Source organism: Podarcis raffonei, chromosome 13, assembly GCF_027172205.1.
Source record: "Podarcis raffonei isolate rPodRaf1 chromosome 13, rPodRaf1.pri, whole genome shotgun sequence".
Taxonomy (NCBI): Eukaryota; Metazoa; Chordata; class Lepidosauria; order Squamata; family Lacertidae; genus Podarcis; species Podarcis raffonei.
This window is the reverse complement of record NC_070614.1, coordinates 55955140-55978188: the sequence shown is the minus strand read 5'-3', so window position 1 is coordinate 55978188 and position 23049 is coordinate 55955140. Positions and strand designations below refer to the sequence as shown.

At 49.1% G+C, this 23049-nt stretch overlaps 3 protein-coding genes across 3 annotated transcripts; 2 read left to right on the top strand and 1 right to left on the bottom strand.

Annotated features, from left to right (window-relative positions):
• Positions 1-2250: 2250 nt before the first annotated feature.
• Positions 2251-3616, top strand: LOC128399246 (zinc finger and SCAN domain-containing protein 31-like). The gene is made up of 3 exons (XM_053360485.1): positions 2251-2906; positions 3047-3110; positions 3609-3616. The coding sequence occupies exons 1-3, from the start codon at positions 2505-2507 to the stop codon at positions 3614-3616; spliced, it is 474 nt and encodes a 157-aa protein (XP_053216460.1). The 5' UTR covers positions 2251-2504.
• Positions 3617-6578: 2962 nt separating this feature from the next.
• On the top strand, positions 6579-9557 carry LOC128399245 (zinc finger protein 420-like; the record flags this gene model as incomplete). The annotated part of the gene is made up of 1 exon (XM_053360484.1): positions 6579-9557. A coding segment is annotated over one exon (1386 nt), but the record flags the coding sequence as incomplete, so codon positions are not given.
• Positions 9558-14546: 4989 nt separating this feature from the next.
• LOC128400482 (C-X-C motif chemokine 16-like) lies at positions 14547-22456 on the bottom strand. Its single transcript, XM_053362693.1, has 6 exons — positions 22384-22456; positions 16436-16562; positions 16201-16286; positions 15707-15952; positions 15425-15604; positions 14547-15287 (listed from the first exon to the last, which is right to left on the bottom strand). Exons 1-6 carry the CDS (start codon positions 22430-22432, stop codon positions 15247-15249), a joined length of 729 nt encoding a protein of 242 aa, XP_053218668.1. The 5' UTR covers positions 22433-22456; the 3' UTR covers positions 14547-15246.
• Between the last annotated feature and the right edge of the window lie 593 nt (positions 22457-23049).

The window sequence follows — 23049 nt, the reverse complement described above, 5'->3', positions numbered from 1 at the left end:
AAACATTAAAAACTTCCCCATAGAGGGCTGCCTTCTAAACGTTGTGTAGTTCTTTATCTCCTTGACATCTGAAGGGAGGGCGTTCCACAGGGCGGGTGCCACCACCGAGAAGGCCCTCTGCCTGGTTCCCTATAGCTTAGCTTCTTGTAGGGAGGGAACTGCCAGAAGGCCCTTGGCGCTGAACCTCAGTGTCTGGGCTGGATGATGGGGTGGAGACGCTGCTTAAGGTATACTGGGCCGTTTAGGGCTTTCAAGGTCAGCACCAACACTTCGAATCAGAAACATACTGGGAGACAATGTAGGTCTTTCAAAACCGGTCTTATGTGGTCTTGGCAGTCATTCCCAGTCACTAGTCCAGCTGCCACATTCTGGATTAGTTGCAGTTTCCGGGTCACCTTCAAAGGTAGTCCCACATAGAGCACATTGCAATAGTCCAAGCAGGAGATAACCAGAGCATGCACCACTCTGGCCAGACAGTCTGCAGGCAGGTAGGGTCTCATCCTGCGTACCAGGTGGGGTTGGTAGACAGCTGCACTGGACACAGACTTGACCTGTGCCTCCATGGACAGCTGTGAGTCCAAAATGATTCCCTGGCTGTGCTCCTGGTCCTTCAGGGGCACAGTTACCCAGACAGGACCAGGGTGTCCCCCATATCTGGCTTACTTACAAATTCCAAATGTCTGGTTCATGTGCTGTTCCACGCAGCAGCAAGAAGGAAACACATAGAAAAACTCTTGGGTTACAAAGTACAGGAATGGAAGGTCGAAGCTTTGCAGGAGTTATCTGAGTTATTTAAAGAACAGTGATAATAGAAACCACTGCAGCACCCAATGATGTGTTTTAACATACCGTGGAACTTGGGCTGTGGCCATCCCAGTCTCCCTCTCACATTCCCGCACTTCTGAGTGTCCGCAAATGCTTTGCTGTCTCTGAAACCTTCTGAAATTCTACACACATTGGGGTTTCTTTGCAGTCCTGCACTGTGAGCACAAGATGCTGGACCTGATGTTCTCCTGATGCTCTTAGGTCCAAGAACATCACTTGCTCCCACTTGGCTGGCTGTTAAGGAGGATGGGACCAATTCCTGGCAGAGGCGAAGGCTACCGCTGGCTAGTAATACGTTATTTTTCCTATAGCGGCCAGGATGCCTCGCAGTGCCAGCTGTGGGGCGCGCTGAGCTCCGGCCGGATCCAGGCTCTCCGGCAAAGTTGCGCCAGTGCAGAAGGACGTATCCTGCCCGAGCCTTTGCCCTTCCTCCTCCGGGATGCGGAGGGATGTCTGTCGGTCCCTCTCCCCGCCTGCGCGGGGCTCCCAGGGTTCCCCTACGGAGCCGGGGGCTGTCCTGCCATGGACGCGGCGGAGTCGGGAGCGCGCCGAGCCCAGCCGCGCATGCGCGTTTTCTGCTTGGAGAGGCAGCTGCTTCCTCGGATCCGGAAAAGTCGGGCTGGCAGGGGGCGCGAGAGGCTTTTCGGGCGAGTGAGTGGCGGGGGCCGGAGTGGGACGGGCTGCCTCCCTCTTTCTCGCCCTGTCATCCTCTCGCCCCGGAGGAGGAGGAGGAAGAGGAGGGGGCTGGGAGACCCCCTGCAGTCGGACTGTGTGGCGGGGCTTCAGAGCGGGGAAGAAGCCCCCAATTTGCCCCCTGCCCCTCCTCCCGGCGGGGCTCCCGGGGTGCCTGCAGGTTGCGCCTGGGCTTTTGGAGAGCGCCGCTCCCGCTCCACGCATTGCATTCCATCCACCTGGGTCTCTCTCCTCTCAGCTGTCACTCTCGTGGGTGGTCGAGGCAGAGGTCTGTCTGGGGTCCACCCCAGGGCCAGCCCAGCCGCCCCCCCTGGACAGGATCAGGCCCCTGGACACTGCAAGCAGAGGGCATCCGGGGGAGGGGCTGGCGCTGGAGGCCGGGGATGGGGGGGCAGCAGGAGGGAGGGAGGGAGGCGGAGGGGAGGGAGCGCGCTCGCCTGGAAGAGATCGCCGCTTGCCTGCCGCTGCCTCCCCTGGGCGGGTGGGTGGCCATGGCTTGCCGAGGAAGGAAATGCTCCAGCCCTCCAGCCCCCTGCGCGGATCCCGTCCTCCTCCAGGAGGGATTCTCCAAGGCGGCTCCTGCCTGGCATTCCTGCCCGCCTCTTTCGCCAGCCGGGTCCAGCACCGGGAGCGCGGAAGGGAGGGAGCATTAAGCACTGAAAGGCAGGAGCAGCAAGCCTGATACATTTCACAGAAATCCCTGCTGTCGCCTCCACTCTCCTTCTAGGAGGCTTCCTTCTCCTTCCTTTTTTTCTTAAACAAAGCTCAAAGATTGGCCAGCGGTGCAGTCCAGCCCTGGCTCCTAGCAAGACTCACCCATGCTTCTTCAGGGAACATATTTCTTATCCTGCCCTTGTGGTGATTTTATAACAGAACATTTTTATTTGCATTGTAGGATTTTCTAGCACCTATAATTTGAGAGACAGAAAATGACAGAAGAAGAAAAAGTTTCCTTCTGATCTTTTGGGGACTTCCTGAGAGTGAAGATGCGTAAGCAAGACTCAGCTGGCCCTGGAGCAGGAAGAGGTCATGGCATTGACACTGGGAGCAGTGGGGGATTCTGGGAAAGCTCAGGGCAGAAGATCCTGGGAGAGGAGGACACCCTTCGCTCAGAGGCGCAGAGCCGGCAGTTCAGGCAGTTCTGCTCCCAGGAGGCCAAAGGACCCCGAGAGGTTTGCAGCCGACTCCACCACTTCTGCCGTCAATGGCTGAAGCCAGAAAGGCACACGAAAGCTGAGATGCTGGACCTGGTGATCTTGGAGCAGTTCCTGGCTGTCCTTCCAGCGGAGATGGAGAGCTGGGTGAGGGAATGCGGAGCAGAGACCAGTTCCCAGGCAGTGGCTCTGGCCGAAGGTTTCCTCCTGAGTCAGGCGGAGGAGAGGAAGCAGGTGAGAGAGACTTTCCTCTGATACTCCCAAGGGGCTCCAAACAGGAGGGAGAACATCCCCAAATGCTCTAATAACTGTCGGTCTGGAATTTCTTTTCTAATCTTCCTATTCTCTGTTTTGAATCTTTGTTGCTCTTGCAGGGAAATTATACTTTTGCAGAAATGGGTCCTGAGGCAGAGAGGACTCCGTTGGTCGCCAGAGAAGGTAAGGAAGAAGGAGTTCTTTCTCCATTTGGTCACGTTCTGTTTATTTTGAAATTATTTCATGTGTTCATTTTATCTTTTTGAGAAACACACTTGGGGTCAACTAAAATATGAAATGGGTAGAAATGGGTAGAAAAATGCACTCAGCAGGAGGCCCATCTATGATTAGAGATGCACTGCTTCACCTCTGAGAGAAGCATCCTGCACTCCTGTCTCCCCACTTCCCTTTGTCTCTCGCAGGTGAAAGAAGGATGCCGGCAAGACCTTCTCCTCCATCTCTTCATCCTGGTGGAGGGGAAGCAGCGGCTGTGGAAGTAAATCAGGTAGGAGGAAGGAGATTTGTGGGGAAAGAGGCTGAGGGGTGGGGCAGCCCCGGTGCCTCCAGGGTCCAATGAATCTCTCTGCCCCTTCTGTCAAATCTGCACTGAAGAAAGCATGAAAAGGCCATTCAAAGAGGTTCATGTGCTGAGAATAAGGAACAGCCACTCTCCTTTAATAGCCTTCTGAATGTTGCTAGTATTATTTATCATTCATTGCAGTCTCGTTTATACATTTATCGTTGGTTGCCAAAATAGGCTTCTAAGCAGTTAGTAAATCATAAAAAACTGTGGCCAGGATCCATCCCCCTGTTTAGGGAAGGTTTTTATGTTTGATGTTTTATCATGTTTTTAATATTCTGTTGGGAGCCGCTCAGAGTGGCTGGGGAAACCCGGCCAGATGGGCAGGGTATAAATAAATAATTTGTTGTTGTTGTTGTTGTGGGTATATCCCCTATTATTAATGGGGAGAGGAAAGAGGGGGTCCTTCCACCTGGCAACTGGGAATGCTTGCACAGACAGCAGCATTTAAAGAGTTCCACTCATTTGCACAAAGATTAACTACACATTAAAACAATTCCATTAAGACAGTAAAATAGGTATCCATACTTAAAATGTGCAGCAAAACAATCCCATTAAAACAACACAGCAATTAACAGGCAGAAAACAACAGAGAATGTGCATTATATCTTTATACTGCCTAAGAGGAGGACTGTTTCCTTTTCCTTTCAGGGTCCTCTGTGCTTTGAAGATGTAGCTGTTCATTTCACGGAGGAGGAGTGGGCGTTGCTGGATCCTGACCAGAGAGCTCTGCATGAGGAAGTCATGGAGGAGAATCGTGGGATCATGGCCTCTCTCGGTAAGGCTCCCTGTTGGATCATAATATCTGTTCTGAAATTCTTTACATTAATCTATGTGATGGACCTCCCATATTTTGATGGTGCTCAACAGCGCCACCTACAGCACCTGGGATTCCAACGCCCTCACAGCTCACCTTGAATGGGAGGCTATCGACTGCTTTGCCTGTGAAAATTCCTTCCCCCGCTTGCTTTTTATAACAACTTTCAGGCTGGTCTGATCTGCCTGAACCTTCTCAAATGCAGGTTTCAGAGTGGTTAGGAAAGTTGAAGTAGTTTCTTTTTTTAACGAAACCACAATTTTATTTAAGGTTTTCAACATATGATACAATAAAAATCAAATAAAGCTAATATCTAAAGAGAACAGAATAATAAAAAAGAAAGAAATGAGGGGGGTGACAAAGAAGAAAATATAAACATACCCACACAAACACAAAGTTTTATATTCTACCAACCTTCTGTCTGAATCTTGAATGGTGAAAGACCAGGGGAAATTCTGGCAAATCGCTTAAAACAAACGTAGGAAAATTCATTTATCCCAAGTATTAAAGGTGAAGTCAATAAAAACTCAAAGGATATGAATAACCAATATTTTAAATTTTATTTGCAATTACGCATTGAATCAAAATATGTTGCCCACAAGGATATGCAGACTTTCTTAAATAAAATTAAGCTACCTCACCAAGATGATTCACAAAAACAAATACTGTTAGCACCAATATCAGAGACAGAAATTAAACAATCCATCCTTAAAATGACAACTGGCAAAACATCAGGCTTGGATGGATTCCCTATTGAATGATGTAATTGGATCGTAGATCACAGCCTACTTCAAGTTGGACGTGCCTGGTGTAAAACATATATAGATTTATTGGTACCTAAACTTCATCAAATGTATGTTGAGATACTTGATAAAGGTATCTTAACAACAGTATTCAACCAAGCCAAACCACAGTTATTCCCAAACCAGATAAGGATCATGCAAAATGTGAGAATTATCGTTCTAGATCCTTGATTAATGTTGGTACAAAGTTTCTAACATTTTGACACTAGCAAATAGAATCCAACAGGTAATTGCGGAGGCAATCGAGAGGGATCAGACCGGCTTTATAAAAACAAGACAGGCTGCAGGTAACATTAGATTAGTGGTAGATTTGGGTGACTTAAATCAAAATAAAGCAACATTCTTTTGGACATCTGTATCTTTGCCTTCACAGCACCATCTGCCGAGTTGAATTGGTCTCCTTTTTCTGAATCTTCATAATTTGTTAAAAATGGCTCTTCTTGATTTTCATCCAGACTCACATTCTTCTCATCTTTCTAGTCATACTATGAAATTCTCATTTCTACGGCTTTAACTGCTCCTTAAGCATTTTTTGGAAGAGGTCCAGAATCGGTGAGGCATAACGAGCCTTCATGATTATGAGATTCCTTCTTCAAACCTGTGGCAAAGCAATCAATGTCCATCTTTTACAGCTCAGTACAAAGAAAGGGCGAGTTATCAGGTGCATAAATTATACATTGTAAAAAGCTGAAAAAGTCACAGTCCGGTATATCTTTCAAAGTTATCAGATATTTAACGCTTCTTTAGGATGTTTCCAGCCTTTTACAATATTTTATAATGTTTTGTAGCCCTTAGCAAGCTTTGCCACTGGGTGGTGTTTAATGGACAAATAGAGAGTCCAGTTTGCTTCTCTTTCAAATATTGTTAAAAAATAATTAACGGAATGGAGATGCAGACTTGAAGCCATATTTGGTGTATGAGCTGCTGTAACTCGTCGTCTTGAATGCTCCACATCTCCAGAGGTTTAATCTTCCTCCTGATAATGATGGACGACTGTCTCTTCAGAACTTCTGAGGCTTGCCCATTAGTCTCTCCTTGACCCTGGGAGAGAAATTCTCGGCAGTCAGGTATTCCGGCCGCCTCTTATCACCGAATAATTATCCATGGTGGCAGATGAGTTAGCAATGGATTCTTTCCAGTTTGCCACATTTCACAGGAAAGTTGGAGTAGCTTCTGTCAGATGTTTTGCTTTTGCTTCTGTTTTTGGTTGATCAAAGGCACTACTGAACTTGGAGATGGAGTGGAGTCTATGACTGAACTAAACAAAATACATCCCAGAAAAGAGCCAGGCTTTTTGACTATAAGTTTCTCATGAATGTGTCAGTAAACAGAAGTCAGCAAAAGCAGTAAGCCCTGTAGTAAGAACTCACATCTAACTTTCTTCAGTTTTTCAGAAGCATTCATTAGAACCATTCAATAATTGGGGGCTCCATTTCTTTCTGAAGGTCTAATTTATTTATTTCTTCATTGCAGCTGGTGATAAATTGGAGTTTAAGAATAGTGGAGATGACGACAAAATACACACAGTTGAGAAACCATTTAAACATTTGGAGTTTGGAGAGACTTTTGGTCAGAACTCCCATTCCAGTTCCTATAAAAGAAATTCCATTGGGGGGAAACAGTATCAGTGCTTGGAGTGTGGAAAGAGCTTCAGTTGGAACTCCAATCTCATTTCACATCAAAGAATTCATACAGGGGAGAAACCATATCAGTGCTTAGAATGTGGGAAGAGCTTTAATATAAGCATAAGCTTCCGTCGACATCAGAGAATTCACAGTGGGGAGAAACCATATCAGTGCTTGGAATGTGGAAAGAGGTTCAGTCAGAGTGCCACTCTCACTTCCCATCAAAGAACTCACAGCGGAGAGAAACCATATCATTGCTTGGAATGTGGAAAGAGGTTTACTCGGAGCACCACTCTCACAGCTCATCAAATAATTCATACAGGGGAGAAACCATATCAGTGCTCTGAATGTGGAAAGAGCTTCAGTCACAGGGCTTATCTCCGAGCCCATGAAATAGTACATATAGAGAAGAAACCACACCAGTGCTTGGAATGTGGGAAGAGCTTCAGTCAGAGAGCCAAGCTCACCTCCCATCAAAAAATTCACAGTGGAGAGAAACCATATCAGTGCATGGAATGTGGAAAGATCTTCAGTGAGAGTGCCACTCTCACTTCTCATCAAAGAATTCATACAGGGGAGAAACCATATCAGTGCTTGGAATGTGGAAAAAGCTTCAGTCAGAGTGCCACTCTCACCTACCATCAAAGAATTCATACAGGGGAGAAACCTTATAAGTGCCTAGAATGTGGGAAGAGCTTCACTCAGAATGCCACTCTCACTTCCCATCAAAGAATTCACACAGGGGAGAAACCCTATGAATGCATGGAATGTGGAAAGAGCTTCAGTAACAGGAGTGATCTCACAGCACATCAAAGAATTCATACAGGGGAAAAACCATATCACTGCTTGGAATGTGGAAAGAGCTTCAGTGTGAGCACCCATCTCACTTCCCATCAAAAAATTCATACAGGAGAGAAACCATATAAATGCTTGCAATGTGGAAAAAGCTTCAGTCAGAGCACCCATCTCACTTCCCACCAAATAATCCATACAGGGGAGAAACCATATAAATGCTTGGAATGTGGAAAGAGCTTCAGCAAGAGTGCCTATCTTACAACTCATCAAAGAATCCATACAGGGGAGAAACCCTACCAGTGCTTAGAATGTGGAAAGAGCTTCAGTCAAAAGGGGAGTCTCACTTCCCATAAAAAAATCCATAGCAGGAAGAATAATGAAATCACAGAGCAGGAAGGAATCTTGAGGGTCACCTAATCCCATGCCTTGCAACACAGGAATCTCAGCTAAAGCTTCTATTATTCATAACAGAACCTTTGCTGCACACAAAACCTTTGCTTATAAACCTCCAATGAAGAAGAGTCCACAACATACCAAGGGAGTCCATTACACTGTCAAACAGCCCTTTCCATCAGCAAGTTATTCCAGATGTTTAAGCAGAATCTCATTTCTTGTAACTTGAATCCATTGGTTTGGGTCCTTCCCTCCAGAGCAGGAGAAAACAAGTTTTCTTCATTTTGCATATGGCAGCCCTTAGGATATTTGGACAGCCCTTCATATACACCCTTGTGCAAATTAATTGAAACAAAACATGTTTTCTATGCCACATTGATCAGTCTGTCAAGCACCCAGAAAAGAAGATGTTTTGGGGATGCTTCAGTTGTTATGGTGTCTGAAGCCTGCAGCCAATAGAAGGAATGATGCTCTCGCCACAATATATTGAGGTTCTATGAAAGAGAGTTATTCAAGGGTTGGAAAAGAAGTATCCTGACAGTACTGGGATATTGCAGCAGGACCTAGCCCCCGTCACACACCGAAAGTGGTGAAGAAATTCATGACAGAGCAGCCAATACATGTACTTGATTGGCCAGGGAATTCCTCGGATGTAAATCCCATTGAGAATTTGTGGGCTAGAAATGCACCAACGAGAGATGACATTGTGTTTTAGGGGTCTCCCAGAACATCAGGATGAGATCATCAAAGAAAATATTGTAAAAGAACTGGCAAATTGGCTAGGACTACAAGACGATGATATTCAACTAGACACTGATAAAGCATTTAGGGTTAAATCAATGAGAGGCAAGGCCAACAAATGGCCAGGAGATTGCCTGGTATTCTTCAATTCCAGACTACTTAAGGACAAGATTCTGCAAAAAAAAGTAACCAAGAAAAATTGAGAATAGAAGAAAAGAATATCATTATCCTCAAGGCAATACCAGCAAGATTGTTGTTAAAGAAAAGAAATAATTCTAAAGTCCTAGCAAACGCATTGAGAAACAACTCCAAAGCATATAGATGGGAATTCCCTGAAGAGCTATCTTTCACATATAAAGAAAGAAGAAAGAGGATTAGAGGAGCTGGATAAACAAGCTCCTCTGATGTTCATAGGCACCGAAAAGGCGTTTGACAACGTCTCGTGGAAATTTATGGAAAGAACAATGGAAACACTGGGAGTAGGGAAAATTCAGTGGTACCTCGGGTTAAGGAATTAATTAGTTCTGGAGGTCCGCTCTTAACCTGAAACTGTTCTTAACCTGAAGCACCACTTTAGCTAATGGGGCCTCCTGCTGCTGCCGCACAATTTCTGTTCTCATCCTGAAGCAAAGTTCTTAACCCAAGGTACTATTTCTGGGTTAGCAGAGTCTGTAACCTGAAGCGTCTGTAACCCGAGGTACCACTCTAACAGGAAACTAAAATATTATCTTAAAGATTTCAAAATAAAACATTACAGCTACAGAATACATATTTAACACAGAGTTATTTACATGGTTGAATTTATCTTAAGGCTGCCAGCGTTTTCAAATGTACAAAATTTTCACCCATATATTCAATAAACATTTTCCAATCTTCTTTAAACGTGTGTTCTTCTTGTTCTCTTATTCCATATGTTAAATCTGCAAGCTGTATATATATTCCATCTGCTTCAGTTGCCACTCTTCTTTGGTTGGGACCTCGCTCATTTTCCATTTTGGGGCTAACAAAACACGAGCTGCAGTAGTGGCATACATAAATAACCCTTTTTGACACCTGGGAATTTCCACCTGATGGCCAAAATCTTAAGCTTTTGTTCCCAGATGCTCCTTTGTATTCAGATCAGGCCTCAGCACAATAACGTAGCACTTGGGGAGGAAGATGCAGCCCAGGAGCCCAGCACTGGAGGCCAACATAGAGAAGATCTGCACGGCCACCATGTACTTGCCCTTGGTGCTCAGGTAGGTGAGCACAAAAGACACCCAAACACTGCAGAAGACCAGCATGCTGAAGGTGATCAGCTTGGCTTCGTTGAAAGAGCCAGGCAGCTTCCTGGCTAGGAAAGCCACCGTGAAGCAGATGGCAGCCAAGAAGCCCATGTAGCCAAGGGCACCATAAAACATGGCCACAGAGCCTTCGTTGCATTGCAGAATGACCTCTACCACCTTGGAGTGGGACTCTGGGAATGGGGGAGAAATCCCCAGCCAGGTAGTGCAGATGACAACCTGGGCACTGGAACAGGAGACCACAATGGAGTTGGCCAGACTCTTCCCCAGCCATCTCCTCGCCCTGTTCCCTGGCTTTGTGGCCAGGAAGGCCAGCACCCCAACAATGGTCTTTGCCAAGAGAGAAGAAATGGCCACTGAGAAGATGATGCTGAAGGCCATTTGTCAGAGTAGCAGGTTGCTATTCTTGGCCGCCCAATGAAGAGGACGGAGGACAAGAAGGAGAGCAGAAGGGAGGCAAGGAGGATGTAGGAGAGGTCCCGGTTGTTGGGTTTGACTAGTCAGGTGTCTTTGTATTTAATGAAGATTTCCAACACAATTCCTGCTGTAGAAGATAAGGAGAGGACAATGGAAGCTAAGGTGATCCCCAGATGTTCTTCATCAGCCAGGAAGGTGATAATCTTGGAGACACATTGATCTCTGACCTCATTTGCATGCGCATTGTCCGGGCATTTGGTGAAATTCTTGGCATCTGAGGAAGAGAAAAGCGTGGCTTCAGCATCACCTACATCCATGACCTTCTGTGCTCTGTGCCATTTTGAAAATCTCAGCTATTGTGGGGGAGGTTAGGAAAGAAGAATGTGTAAATAGGTCACGAGAGGCAAAAAATGGTGTATTTGTTTTTTTTAAAATGTTCACACTTGTAGCACACACTTTCCATTGTGGAGTTAGAGGAGTCCACCCCCCCCCAAAAAAAAAGTTTACTCATCCAATCAGCCTTGTGATCTAGGATTCGGTGAGAGGAAATGACAGCTCCACATCTGTAAACTGCATTGTAACCTTTTTGCCTAATTAATATTTCCTTTGACCTGTGCCAATTCCTTTATTCTTCTATTATTATTTATTGGCTGAATTTGCATAGCCCTTGTCACCAGGGAGGCTCAGGCTTGTGTGTGTGTGTGTGTGTGTGTGTGGTTTCCCCTTTTGTTCCCACACCAGCCTTGCGAGGTCTCCTAGCTTCCTGCAAGTAACAATGTGATGAAAAACAGAGAAGCGAATAAAGGACCCACGTTCAAAATGTCTTTATACCCATCTCAAAGAGTGTATCTGGGGGAGAACGTACCTTATTTCTATTCCCCCCAGAAATGCCCTCTTCCTTGGAGTCACCCGCCTTTCTGGGTGAAGATGGTCCCTTCCACACACGGAACACAAGCACAGCAGCAAGCGGGTTTTCCTGGTATCACCTTCTTGACATATCCAGGTTGACATCTTTCATCACACCTGGAATGAGGGACGGCTAAGCATACAGGGGAAATGTGCACAGAGGGGGAAATGTTAGGAGTATTGTTGACTATGGACTTCACTCATAGAGTTTGGAAATGACCCAACAGGGTCTAGTCCCACTGACCCTGTCCGCTTTGGCAGAGAAACCTCCTCTGTGGGTCTATTAGCTAGTCTCCCCTTCATTCTTTCATGTTTCCTTATAAAGATGTGCTCATGGCAGAGTACAAGACATACACAAATGATATAGAACACAGGAAGAAGAAAACAGCAGAGATAGAAAAAAGTGGTGAAGATTATTGCTTGAGCATCCTGCCACCCGAAGACTCATGGAAAAAAGGAGTCCTGGGTTATTATTGGAAGGAGTTTTGAGTGCTGGGAAAGAAGGGGAGAAATTAATCTATTTTGGGAGAGAGTCTGCTCTATAGTGGGACGCGGGTGGCGCTGTGGGTTAAACCACAGAGCCTAGGACTTGCCGATCAGAAGGTCGGCAGTTCGAATCCCTGCGATGGGGTGAGTTCCCGTTGCTCGGTCCCTGCTCCTGCCAACCTAGCAGTTCGAGAGCACGTCAAAGTGCAAGTAGATAAATAGGTACCACTCTGGCGGGAAGGTAAACGGTGTTTCTGTGTACTGCTCTGGTTCACCAGAAGCGGCTTAGTCCTGCTGGCCACATGACCTGGAAGCTGTACGCCGGCTCCCTCTGCCAATAAAGCGAGATCAGCGCCGCAACCCAAGAGTCAGCCACAACTGGACCTAATGGTCAGGGGTCCCTTGACCTTACCTGCTCTATAGTAAAGAAGTCTCCCCTCTGGCAACCATCACCCCCTGACCCATCTCAAGGTGGCTTCCCTTGCTTGCATTCCTTCCTCCCTTTTGTTACTGCCACAACCCTGCTGGGTTTGCAAAGCAGAGGATGGTCAAGGCCATATTAGCGGGGACTGAGGGGGCCTCCTGAGCTGCTGCCGCCGCCAACCCTTCACTCAGGACCTGCTGTGAACCAAAATCTCCCGTCGTCCATTAGGCGAGGGGACCCTCCAGGGAGGTGTGCTGCTTCCTACTTGACGCAATTCCTATACCAAGGGGAAATCCGTGGGCTTCCAGGCCCAGCCCCAAACTCTACTCGGTCGCAGCCCTTCCTGCCTCGTGTCTGGGCACAGGATCGCAGTCAAAGCCGCAAAGGGAGAAGGCGGCTGAGCTCCACGGGCCTTATAAAGGGGTGCAAAGCAAGAAAAAGGGAAAAGAGACCCCACCCCACCCCAGTTAGGTGTGCATCAGGTGAGAAGTGACAGAGGCAGCTGGATCCGGCCCATCAGCGGCATACGGAGGCGGGGACGGCACGCTCCGGGTGCCATCCTGACAGGACCGGAGCAGCTTCCTCTGCCTCTGGCTCCAGGTCGGGGCTGCGGGATATGGGGCTGGCCGGCCGGCCGGCTGCACAGGCGATCTTTGGAACTGGCTGCGCATTGACCGACTGCAGGCTCCTCGCCGCTTGCTTTCCGGAGCCTGCTAAAACCGTTTCCGTTTAGGCAAAGCCTGTCCAAAGCTGACACAAGCTGTAATCCATTTTTATCCTCTTGCTTGCTTAAACTTTTTCACAGTCTAAAATCCACCTGATCCTTTTTTCATCCTCGTTTGGGGATTGCTTTGTTTTGCTTTTTCACAGTTGGCCGGTGGGATCCCCTCTCGAGGCTTCCAGAAACCGGCATTCAGAAACGCTTCCTTCCTCCGACTGCAGAGGGCAGAGCTGAGCCCTCCTGGCTAGCAGCCCCCCATAGCCCCCCTCCCAGAGTCTTCCCAACCCTCTTTTAAAGCCCCCCCCGGCTGGTGGCCCCGGCTGCCTCTCCTGGCAGGGAGTTCCGCAGTTTAACCCTGCGCTTTCTGCTTCGCCCTCTCAGTTTGGGCAGCTGGAGCAAAACCCGGTGGCCTTGCAGGCGGCGCCACCGCGAGTGAGGCTGGACGCCACGGCCGCCAACAACCTCCGGATGGAGAGGGAGTCTGGCGAGGGGCTGCAGGTGCCCTGGGAGGGCGGGGGGGGGGCTTCCAGACGAGAGTGCAGCCCTGGCCGGCATGAAGGAGGACGACGCCCGCTTCTTCTCCTTCTGCTGCTGCTTAGGGGGCTGAGGGGGTGGGGGGCACGCGGGGAGGTGGGAACGGGACCGCGGCTCTTGTGTTAAAGGACTGTTTCATCTGACAGAGTTTATTGAAAGGTCTGGGGGAGGGAACCACACATTTAAGCAGCTGGTGATTCCTTCCTTTATGGGAGCTGGACTGGATGACCCCTGGAGTGCCCTTTCCATATCTCTACCTTTCTTGGATTCTGTGACGTTGGAAGGTGGTGGCCTCACCTTCGCTGGAGGTTTTTGAATAGGTTGGAAGGCCACCTGTCAGGGATTCTCCAGCACTGCAGGGGGTTGGACTAGATGACCCTCAGGGTCCCTCCCAACTCTACTGTTCTATGATTCATTGGGGATTTTAAAGCAGTGCCCGGGTGGCCGTTTGTCACACTGAGTGGAGATTCCTGCACTGCGGGGGGGGGGGGGGGCCTAGACACCTCGCAGGGTCTTTCCCCCCTCAGAAAGTCTAAAGGTCCTAAATTTCCTCAAGGTCTGTCTGTGGCAGGTTCTGAGTCATGTCACAACCTGCACAGCCCCCACAGAACCGCAGTCCCAGCCCAGATTGCGCAGTCGCCTGAAATGCCAAACCCGGTTCCTATTTATTTACTTTCCACCTTATCTCCGCACAGAGAGTTTGTCAGAAATTTCATTGGTGCGGCCCCTTCAAAAGGCATTGTGGCGTGTTTGGGGATAGATATAGCTGCTGGGAAATGTGGGGGTGGCCTGGGGGGCGCCATCCTGCCCCCCGGGCAAGGCAGTGCAGCACCTGTGGGCGACACGACACCTTCGCCCATCCTTGAAAATTTCCTTCTTGAGAAAACAGTGGGCGGAAAACCCCATGAGGTCATGGAGGAGGAAGCGAGAGGAGGAGGAGTGGGGGGGGCATGCTGGATTCCCCAGACCTGACTCACGAGGAAGCTTTGCAAACCGAGAAGTGAAAGCAGACTGTGGCCTTCCGGGTTCTGCTTTCGCCTTCAAAGTGAGCAGAGAGCAGAGAGCAAGCGAAGATCATGAGGGCAGAATCCTCCTTTGTGCAAAATTATTTATTTTTTTAACCATTTCTATTTACATATTCTTATGACATATCATTTGGTCTTCTGGCCCTCGGAAGGTCGAGGCTGAGAGGAGACATGGAAGGTGGAGCAAGCTGGCTTTCTCCTGCTCTGGAGGGTAGGACTCGAACTCATGGCTTCAAGTTGCAAGAAAGGAGAGTCCCACTAAACCTCAGGAAGAACTTTCTGACAGCAAGAGCTGTTCAACAGAGAAATGGTCTCCCTCAGGAGATGGTGGACACTCCCTCCTCGGAGGCTTTTAGCCAGAGGTTAGGTGGACATCTGTCATGGATACTGTAGTGAAGATTCTTGAATTGCAGGGGGTTGGACTAGATGACCCCCAGGGTCCCTCCCAACTCTACAGTTTCTATGCTTCTGTACAAAAATAAGGGGGCAGAGGGAAAGTCACACGGGGTAAAGTGCAAATGGGGGGCAGCTTTGGGGGTTTGGCTGCCAGACACCCCCCCAAAAAGCCTTTTAAGAACAAGAGAGAGATTTTCAAGGGACACCTTTTGCACACAACGGGATTCCAGTATCTACATTTCCCACTCTCCCCCCTTGGCTCAAAGTCCTTTCATGGCCCCCCGCAACTCTTGGAACAAAGTGATGCAGCAGACTTGCTGGAAATTCTGGCAAAATCCGCTTTTTGCTTACTCCAGCGGCCGCCAGGCTGCCTTCAGGTCTCCTCACGATGATGCGGCAGGTGTATTTGCTCCTCTGTTGAAAGGGGAAAGAGGTATTCGTTAGGACGATTTGAGTTGCAGTCCACAACCTCTGGAGGGCTCCAGGTTGCCAAAGGCTGTTCTGTGGAGGGGGAGCAGAGGAGACTTCCCCCCGCCCCCCTCCTTGCCCACCTGGGTCTCTGAGAGGAGCGAGGGTTGCCCGCCGCTGCCGGTGTCTCCTGCGGCACACCACGATGGTGGCAATGGCCACGGCAACCAGGGTGACAGCCAGCAAAGAAAGCACGACTGCTGGTGAGACCCCCCTTTCTGCCGTCTGGGGGGCCTGGCTAGCGGGCCCGGCTGCCCGGGGATCTGCAAGGCAAACAAAGAATTTCGAAGCACAGTCAAGGGACTTTAAAGAGGGTGGGAAGTCCCTTTCCAGGTGCCCCAGTCCTCCCAGCACCACACACTCACCGTGGCCGAGGGGCGCAGCACTTCTGGTTGACATGGGGGGCTGTGTTGCATCCTTGGGGACCTCTGGAGCTGGATGCATGGCAGGGGTCTCGTCGAGGACCCCCACTGAGGTCTCATCAAGGACCCCCAGCGAGACCGTGGGGGACTGAGCTGAGAGGGGGGCTTGGGAGGTGGAGGGCTTGGGTGCAGAGGTGAGGGCCAGCTTGGGAGGCGCAGGACTTGGGCTCAGCATCACAACACCCTTTTCTGTGGGAGAGAGAAATGCACACTGAGACTGCTGGGGGGCAGGAAAACAGGCCATTCACAGGCTCATAGGATTGAGGGTCCTCTAGCCCTGCAATAATAATACAGTTGTACCCTGGAATTTGAACGGAATCCATTCCGGAAGTCCATTTGACTCCCAAAACGTTCCAAAACCAAAGCACGGCTTCTGATTGGCTGCAGGAAGCTCCTAACCCTAACCCCCAAACCTTTTTTCTCTCTTTTTCACTCACCTTTTTCAGGGAATTCTTTCATCAGCGCTTGGACCCAGTCGCTGCTCTTTAAGCCCAGGTAACAGTCTCCTTGGGGGAACGTGAACCTGCCGAGGAAAAGGACGGAATGGAGCGGAGGGATGGAGGTGGAGAGCCAGGTGGCTGGCAGAGACGTAACGGAGCCGCCAAAGGATGGCAGGCAGGGAGAAGTCCCTTGTTTGAGGCTGGCAAGGGTGGGGGGAGGGGGCCCACTTACTTGACTAAGTCCATGCAGGTTTCCCAGTTTTTCATCCGCCCAGGGTATTTGCTTAATTTCCCCTGCTTTTTGGCGTGTTTCTGGCAGGAGCCACAAGTCCCAGCAGCTGCGCCCTCGTTCCCTAGCGCTGCGGAAAGAGAAGAGCAGAGCTTCAGGCAAGAGTGGAGAGCGGAGAGGGCCGTTTTGGCCCACAATGAATGAGGAGGAGGAGGGGGAGAAGCAGGCAAGGGCCGAGTTCTCTTTGCCCTGGGCCCAGCAAAGGGGGCTTGCTTTCGGGGTGGGGTTATGCTTAATTCCTAAAGGGAACAAGGTTTGGTCAGTGTAGATCACCTTTGCAGCGGCTGCCCATTTGCAACCAGGCCGTTCAAGGTGCTGCTGTTAGCATAAAGGTAAAGGGACCCCTGACCATTAGGTCCAGTCGTGGCCGACTCTGGGGTTGCAGCGCTCATCTCGCTTTACTGGCCGAGGGAGCCAGCATTTGTCCACATACAGCTTCTGGGTCATGTGGCCAGCAGGACTAAGCCGCTTCTGGCGAACCAGAGCAGCACACGGAAACACCCTTAAAAGTTTGGAACCAGTTTACCCATGAGAACACTTTGCCCCTTCAACTGGTGGAACTGGCACTGCTGCAGATGCCACACAAGGCCTGTTCCACATTTACAAGAACCTGATCTTTTAGTACGGCCTGCCCTCTGGAACTCCCTGCTACTTGATATGAAACAGGAGCCTTCCCTGTGTTCTTTTTGGCACCTGCTGAAATTATTGTTGTTTATGCAAGCCTAACCCAGATGCACAAAAAGCTGATGTGATTTTGACGATGGTTATGTTAAAACCTATGCAGGATTTGAAGGGCAGCAGCAGAGGAGAAATTGTAGTTTAATGATTTAGAATTAATGCATATAACGGATAAAATATAAGTAATATAGCAGCTATATAAGCTAACAAAAGGATCCCATGGGTGACCAGTCAAAGGATATGAGAGATTTGTTCGGATTGTACTGTAAACGAATTGGTAAAATTTGAAATAATAATAATAATAAATATTATTAAAAGAAGAAAGTCGAGGTAATTCTGATTTGTTTTAGTATTTTAACTTTTGTATGCTTTAAAGGTGATGACAAATCTAGACAAGCAGAGACATCACCTTGCCGACAAAGGTCCGTATAGTTAAAGCTATAGTTTTCCCAGTAGTGATGTATGGAAGTGAGAGCTGGACCATAAAGAAGGCTGATCGCCGAAGAATGGATGCTTTTGAATTCTGGTGCTGGAAGAGACTCTTGAGAGTCCCATGGACTGCAAGAAGATCCAACCTCTCCATTCTGAAGGAAATCAGCCCTGAGTGCTCCCTGGAAGGACGGATCCTGAAGCTGAGGCTCCAAGACTTTGGCCACCGCATGAGAAGAGAAGACTCCCTGAAAAAGACCCTGATGTTGGGAAAGATGGAGGGCACAAGGAGAAGGGGACGGCAGAGGACGAGATGGTGGGACAGTGTTCTCGAAGCGACCAGCATGAGGGAGGCAGTGGAAGACCAGAGTGCCTGGCGTGCTCTGGTCCAGGGGGTCACGAAGAGGCGGACACCACTAAACAACAACATGTTTTAAAGGAGGGTTGTGATCTTTTTTTGTTAACCACTTTGAGGTTTTCCGTAATCATTTCATACATTGTATGAAATAATAATCATCACCATAATGCCGCACAATCCTGTGTTCAGTCTCAGTTGTCCCTGCAAAAGCTTCAGGGCAAATAGATGCAGGGCTTTTTTCCACCCAGAACTCTCTGGAACTCAGTTTCAGGCCCTCTGGATGGGTGCCATTATCCATTATAAGAGAACAAAGGAGGTGTTAATGGTGAGTTCTGGCACCTCTTTTCCTACAAAAACAGCGCTGGATAGATTGCTTCATTTCCACTTTCGAAAGACTGCAATTTGTCATTCCAAAACTGGGGAGAACTTTCCTCCCTGTTTTTGCGCAGGAGCACAAGGGAGCCCCACCCCCCACCCCAAGATGGCACTAAAGCAGGAACATTGAGGGAGCGGTACACAATGGCCCACAAAGTGAAATGACTCGTGTGAACCCACCACCAATACACTGAGATGGCATTGATGGTGTGTTGCCTAGTTAACCGGTGGAACTCCCTTCCACAAGAGGCAGCAACGACCGCCAACCCAGATGACTTTGAAAGAGGATTAGACAAATTCATGGCCCCAAAGGGGACCCATCTCACTTAGCATCCTGTCCCCTGAGTATCCAATTGCCCCCCCCAAAAAAACTTAGGAATCTAGATAGACTGCTTCTGGGCCTGGAGGTTCCTTAAGTACATGAGAAGAGCCTGACCGCTGGATCCAGCTCAGCCTCCTCTTCCTCCAGTGGCCAACCAACCAACCATACATAAATAAATAAATTCAGTGCTATGTCTCCTTTCCACAGTTCAATCCATGCTCAAGGCTGCTTCCAACATGAAAGAAACCGTCACAAATGTAGCCATGAATGACAAATCAAATGTTTAAAAAAATGTAAAACCAAACTGAGCAACTTCCACATAAATCACAGCAAAGTCTAACACAAAGACACAACACAAAGCGAGTCCTTTTGACTATCAGTAACAGCACCAATCGCTGCCCCCAACAGAAACCTCCAAAGCAAGACCCCGGCCTCAGCTTTTGTAGCTGGAGTCAGTCCATTAAGGACGCGAACGCCCAGAAACTGGCAGGGCTCCAGGATTTGGAAAATATGAGGTTGTATGCTGTAACCATTATGCAATATGAAAAGAAAGGTTAAAATTATTTATCAGAAATTAGGGAGGGATTTGTTGATCAAAATTAATTAGGGATTGGAATGCAGTAAGGGGAGGTATGAGGAGGTCGGGAAAATAAGTTTTATGAAAAAAAAGGGATTGAAATTATACATGTGGTGTTTTTTGTGTTTTGTGTTTATGTTTTTGTTTTTTGTTGTGATTTGTGTTTTTATAAAGTGTGAAAAGCTAATAAATATCTTATATTAAAAAAAAAGAAACTGGCAGGGCTCCTCTTTCGCTCTCCTTGGACTTCTGTTGCAGCAAAAGTAGCAAAGGCTTGAGGAATGTGGAAGCGTTGCTGTTTACCCAGAGGCAGAAGAATAAAGCAGGAATTCTGGCATGGGTTTTAATTTGTTAACTTTCTGTGTGCCTTAAGGCACTGTATTTCTCTCTCTCGATTTTATTGTTTCATTTTTTTCCTTTTTTCAACAATCAAGCTGTGCACACATTTTATGAAACAAAAATAAACAAAAGAAGGCCGTTTCCGGAAGCCTTGAAATCACTGGGTGGAAGGTATAGGTTTTTAATTCTAATTGTTTTTAGACTCTTTTGACTTGGCATTTGTTTTCAGTTTTTAAGGGTGAGGCTTGTGGGACGGCATGAAAAGAACCTGCTGGATCAATGGCCACGAGCCTAGATGGATTCAGAATATTAGACAAATTCATGGGGGAACGGGCCTGATCCAGCAAACTCTTATTATGTTCTTATGAGAGGGGGAGGGGGGCACCAGCTTGGAGAGGCTCTGAGAGCATGAAAAGCAGCGTTAGAAACTCAGATATATAAGCTAATCACCAGATGGCACCTTAAACCTAGGTTACAGTCGCCGCAACAAAGTATGCCTAGGTGCCATTATTATTATTATTATTCATTTCTATACTGCTTTATATTTCTTTGAAAAAATCTCAAAGTGATTTCCAACACATTAAATCATTAAATTAAACAAATTAGAATAAAATTTGGCCAAGGCACAGTCTGATCCCCTCCTTTGGTAATCTTCACAGAACTCTAGCCCAATGGTTGCCATTAATTTGATTTTGAATTGATTTTAAAATTAATTGATTTTAGAATGCTATTTTACTTTTATTGTTGTTAGCCACTCTGAGCCAGACTTCCGCTGGGGAGGGTGGGATATAAATAAAATTATTTTATTATTATTATTATTAAAAGAAATTCAAGCTTCCAGGAAAATATTTCAGATCCTTCTCTAAAGGGCATTTTACTTCCCCCATATTTATTTACCTATTCAGTTTTTAGAGCTGCCTCCTAGCCAAAGGACTCTAGGAAGCCAGTGTGGGGCGGCGGTGAGAGTGGCAGATGAGGACCTGGGAGATCAAGGTTCAAACCCGCACTCAGCCCTGGGTGGAGTCAAACACAGCCTCTTCACCTCCCTCGCAGGGTCGTTGTAGAGATTAACGGGGGGGGTGAACTGTGTCTTCCTTGGAGGAAAGGGAGGGGTATAAATGCAATGGATCAGCTCTTCTGCTGACCTGCTTAAGAAAGCTGGAGGGGCCAGCCAGGCGGAGATGTCCACTGCCAACCTGGCGTCCAGAGATCTGTCTCCATGTGGCCACAGATGGACCCACAACAGTCGCAAGATGAGCCTGGCTGATTCCTAACACGGGTGAGAAGAGTCTGGCTGCTGGATCAGGCCAAAGGTCCACGCAGCCCAACATCATCCTGGACTGACCAGACACCCCAAAGCGGAGGCCACAGGCAGGATCCAAGCACGACAGGAACATTCTACAGTACTTGGTCAATTTTGAATTTGCTTTTAGTAACACTTTGCATATTTTGCATTTGTAGTAGCACTGTTTTGTATTTTGCAGTTGCACCAGACATTAACCAAAAAGGATCACTCTCCCCAATAGTGGGCCCCAGAAACTGGTCTGAGGAAGCCTCTGTCTGGGGGGCAGAGCAGAGTCACCACTGACCACGCGGGTCCAGACGTCTGATGCGATGGACGCCGTGCAGAGGGAGGGAAGCAGGATAGAAACTTGGTAAGTAACTAAACACATCCCAGCCTTTCCTGCTGGGAAGTTGTGATCCAAAACATCTGGCCGGTTGTGTTTTTCTTTCTTTGGTGGGGCAGGAGGCTGCCCTAAACAAACAACAGATTTCTTGTAGCCGAAACCCCCATGGGGCTGAGAGCCTGGCAAAGTGGGGGGTGTCTTGCCCCAAGGACCCTGTTCAGCCTTTTAGGCGCCACCCAAGGGAGCTCCAGGAAGGGGTCCAAGAGGGGGGGCTCCTCCGCACAGAACGGGGGGGGGGGGCTTTTGCAATAGCTGCTCCGAAGGCCTCAGTTAAGAACATCAGAAAAGCTTTGTTGGCTCAGTCCAGTGTCCCTTCTAGTCCAGCCCCCTGTCCTCACTGGGGCCAAATGCCCCTTAAAGGTAAAGGTAAAGGGACCCCTGACCATTAGGTCCAGGCCAACTCTGGGGTTGTGGCGCTCATCTCGCTTTACTGGCCGAGGGAGCCGGCGTACAGCTTCCGGGTCATGTGGGCAGCAGGACTAAGTCGCTTCTGGTGAACCAGAGCAGCGCACGGAAACGCCGTTTACCTTCCCGCCAGAGCGGTGCCTATTTATCTACTTGCACTTTGACGTGCTTTCAAACTGCTAGGTTGGCAGGAGCTGGGACCGAGCAACGGGAGCTCACCTTGTCGCGGGTTGGCAAGTCCTAGGCTCTGTGGTATAGACCACAGCACCACCCGCGTGCCTATAAATGCCCCTTAGAACCAAGGAATCCAGATAGACTGCAACTGGACATGAAGACTCCATCAGAAGAGCCGGCTGGATGAGGCCAACGGTTCATGCAGTCCAGCACGCTGTTCTCCCAGTGGCCAAGGAGCGCGAGGGCCACTTCCCCCCCCCCCGCAACTCCAGCTCCGGTTTCCAGAGACTGGCATTCCGAAGCAGGAGGCAGAGCAGCCCTCAGTAGCCCCCTCCTCCTCCACCAATTTGCCCACCCCTTCTGGAAGCCACCCTGCCTCCTGCCGGAGGGAGTTCCGCAGTGAAACTCTGCGCTGCCTGAATCCGGGGTTCCTCTTCCCGGTCCCAGGAGTCCTGCGCCCTCCCCGCCCCGCTCCGCCGCCCAGTCCTCCTTCCCCGGCTCCAGAGGCGGCCCCCGCCCGCCCCACCCGGCCCGCGGGCGCCTTACCTGGCCCCGCCAGGAGGAACGCCAGCAAGACGGGCAGCCGCCACCCCATGCTTCTCCTTCTGCCTCCGAAAACGAAAGGACCCGGCGCCCTGGGACTTTCCGGTGCCAGGAGGCGGAGGCGGAGCGGAGCCCCAGCCCGGAAGCCTCTCCCTCGAGGGGGCAGCGGGGAACTCCCCGGGAAGAGGGAGCGGAAGGCGGGATCGGGGGGGCCCATTGGCCCAGCTTCACTAGCCTCGCTCTTTCCCGGGGTGGGGGGTTCATCTCCCACATTTGGGGTCCCTTTGAGTGCCCCCCTCCCCGTCTAGGTTGAGGAGAGAAGCGGGGAGAGGTTCTCTCCATCCACACCGGGCGAAGATGGATAAACGTGCATCTGATAGAATGTCCATCTCTGTCATGCGCCCCCCCTTCCTTTCTATTCATCCTGAAGCGAGAGACTCGGGGAGCTTCAAATCCAGCCCTCTCGCCTCTCGGAAGATGCTTCAGTGCTGCCATCGACTGGCTGCCATCCGATGAGAACATCGGAAGAGTCCTGCAGCCGCTGGATCGGGCCCCACAGGGGTCATCCATAACTCTCCCTTCCTCCATGAATGTCTCTTTAAAGCCCCCTTGTTGACGGCCTCCTGCAGAAAATATTTGAGGGGGCCAGGCTGGATTGAGCTTCACTTT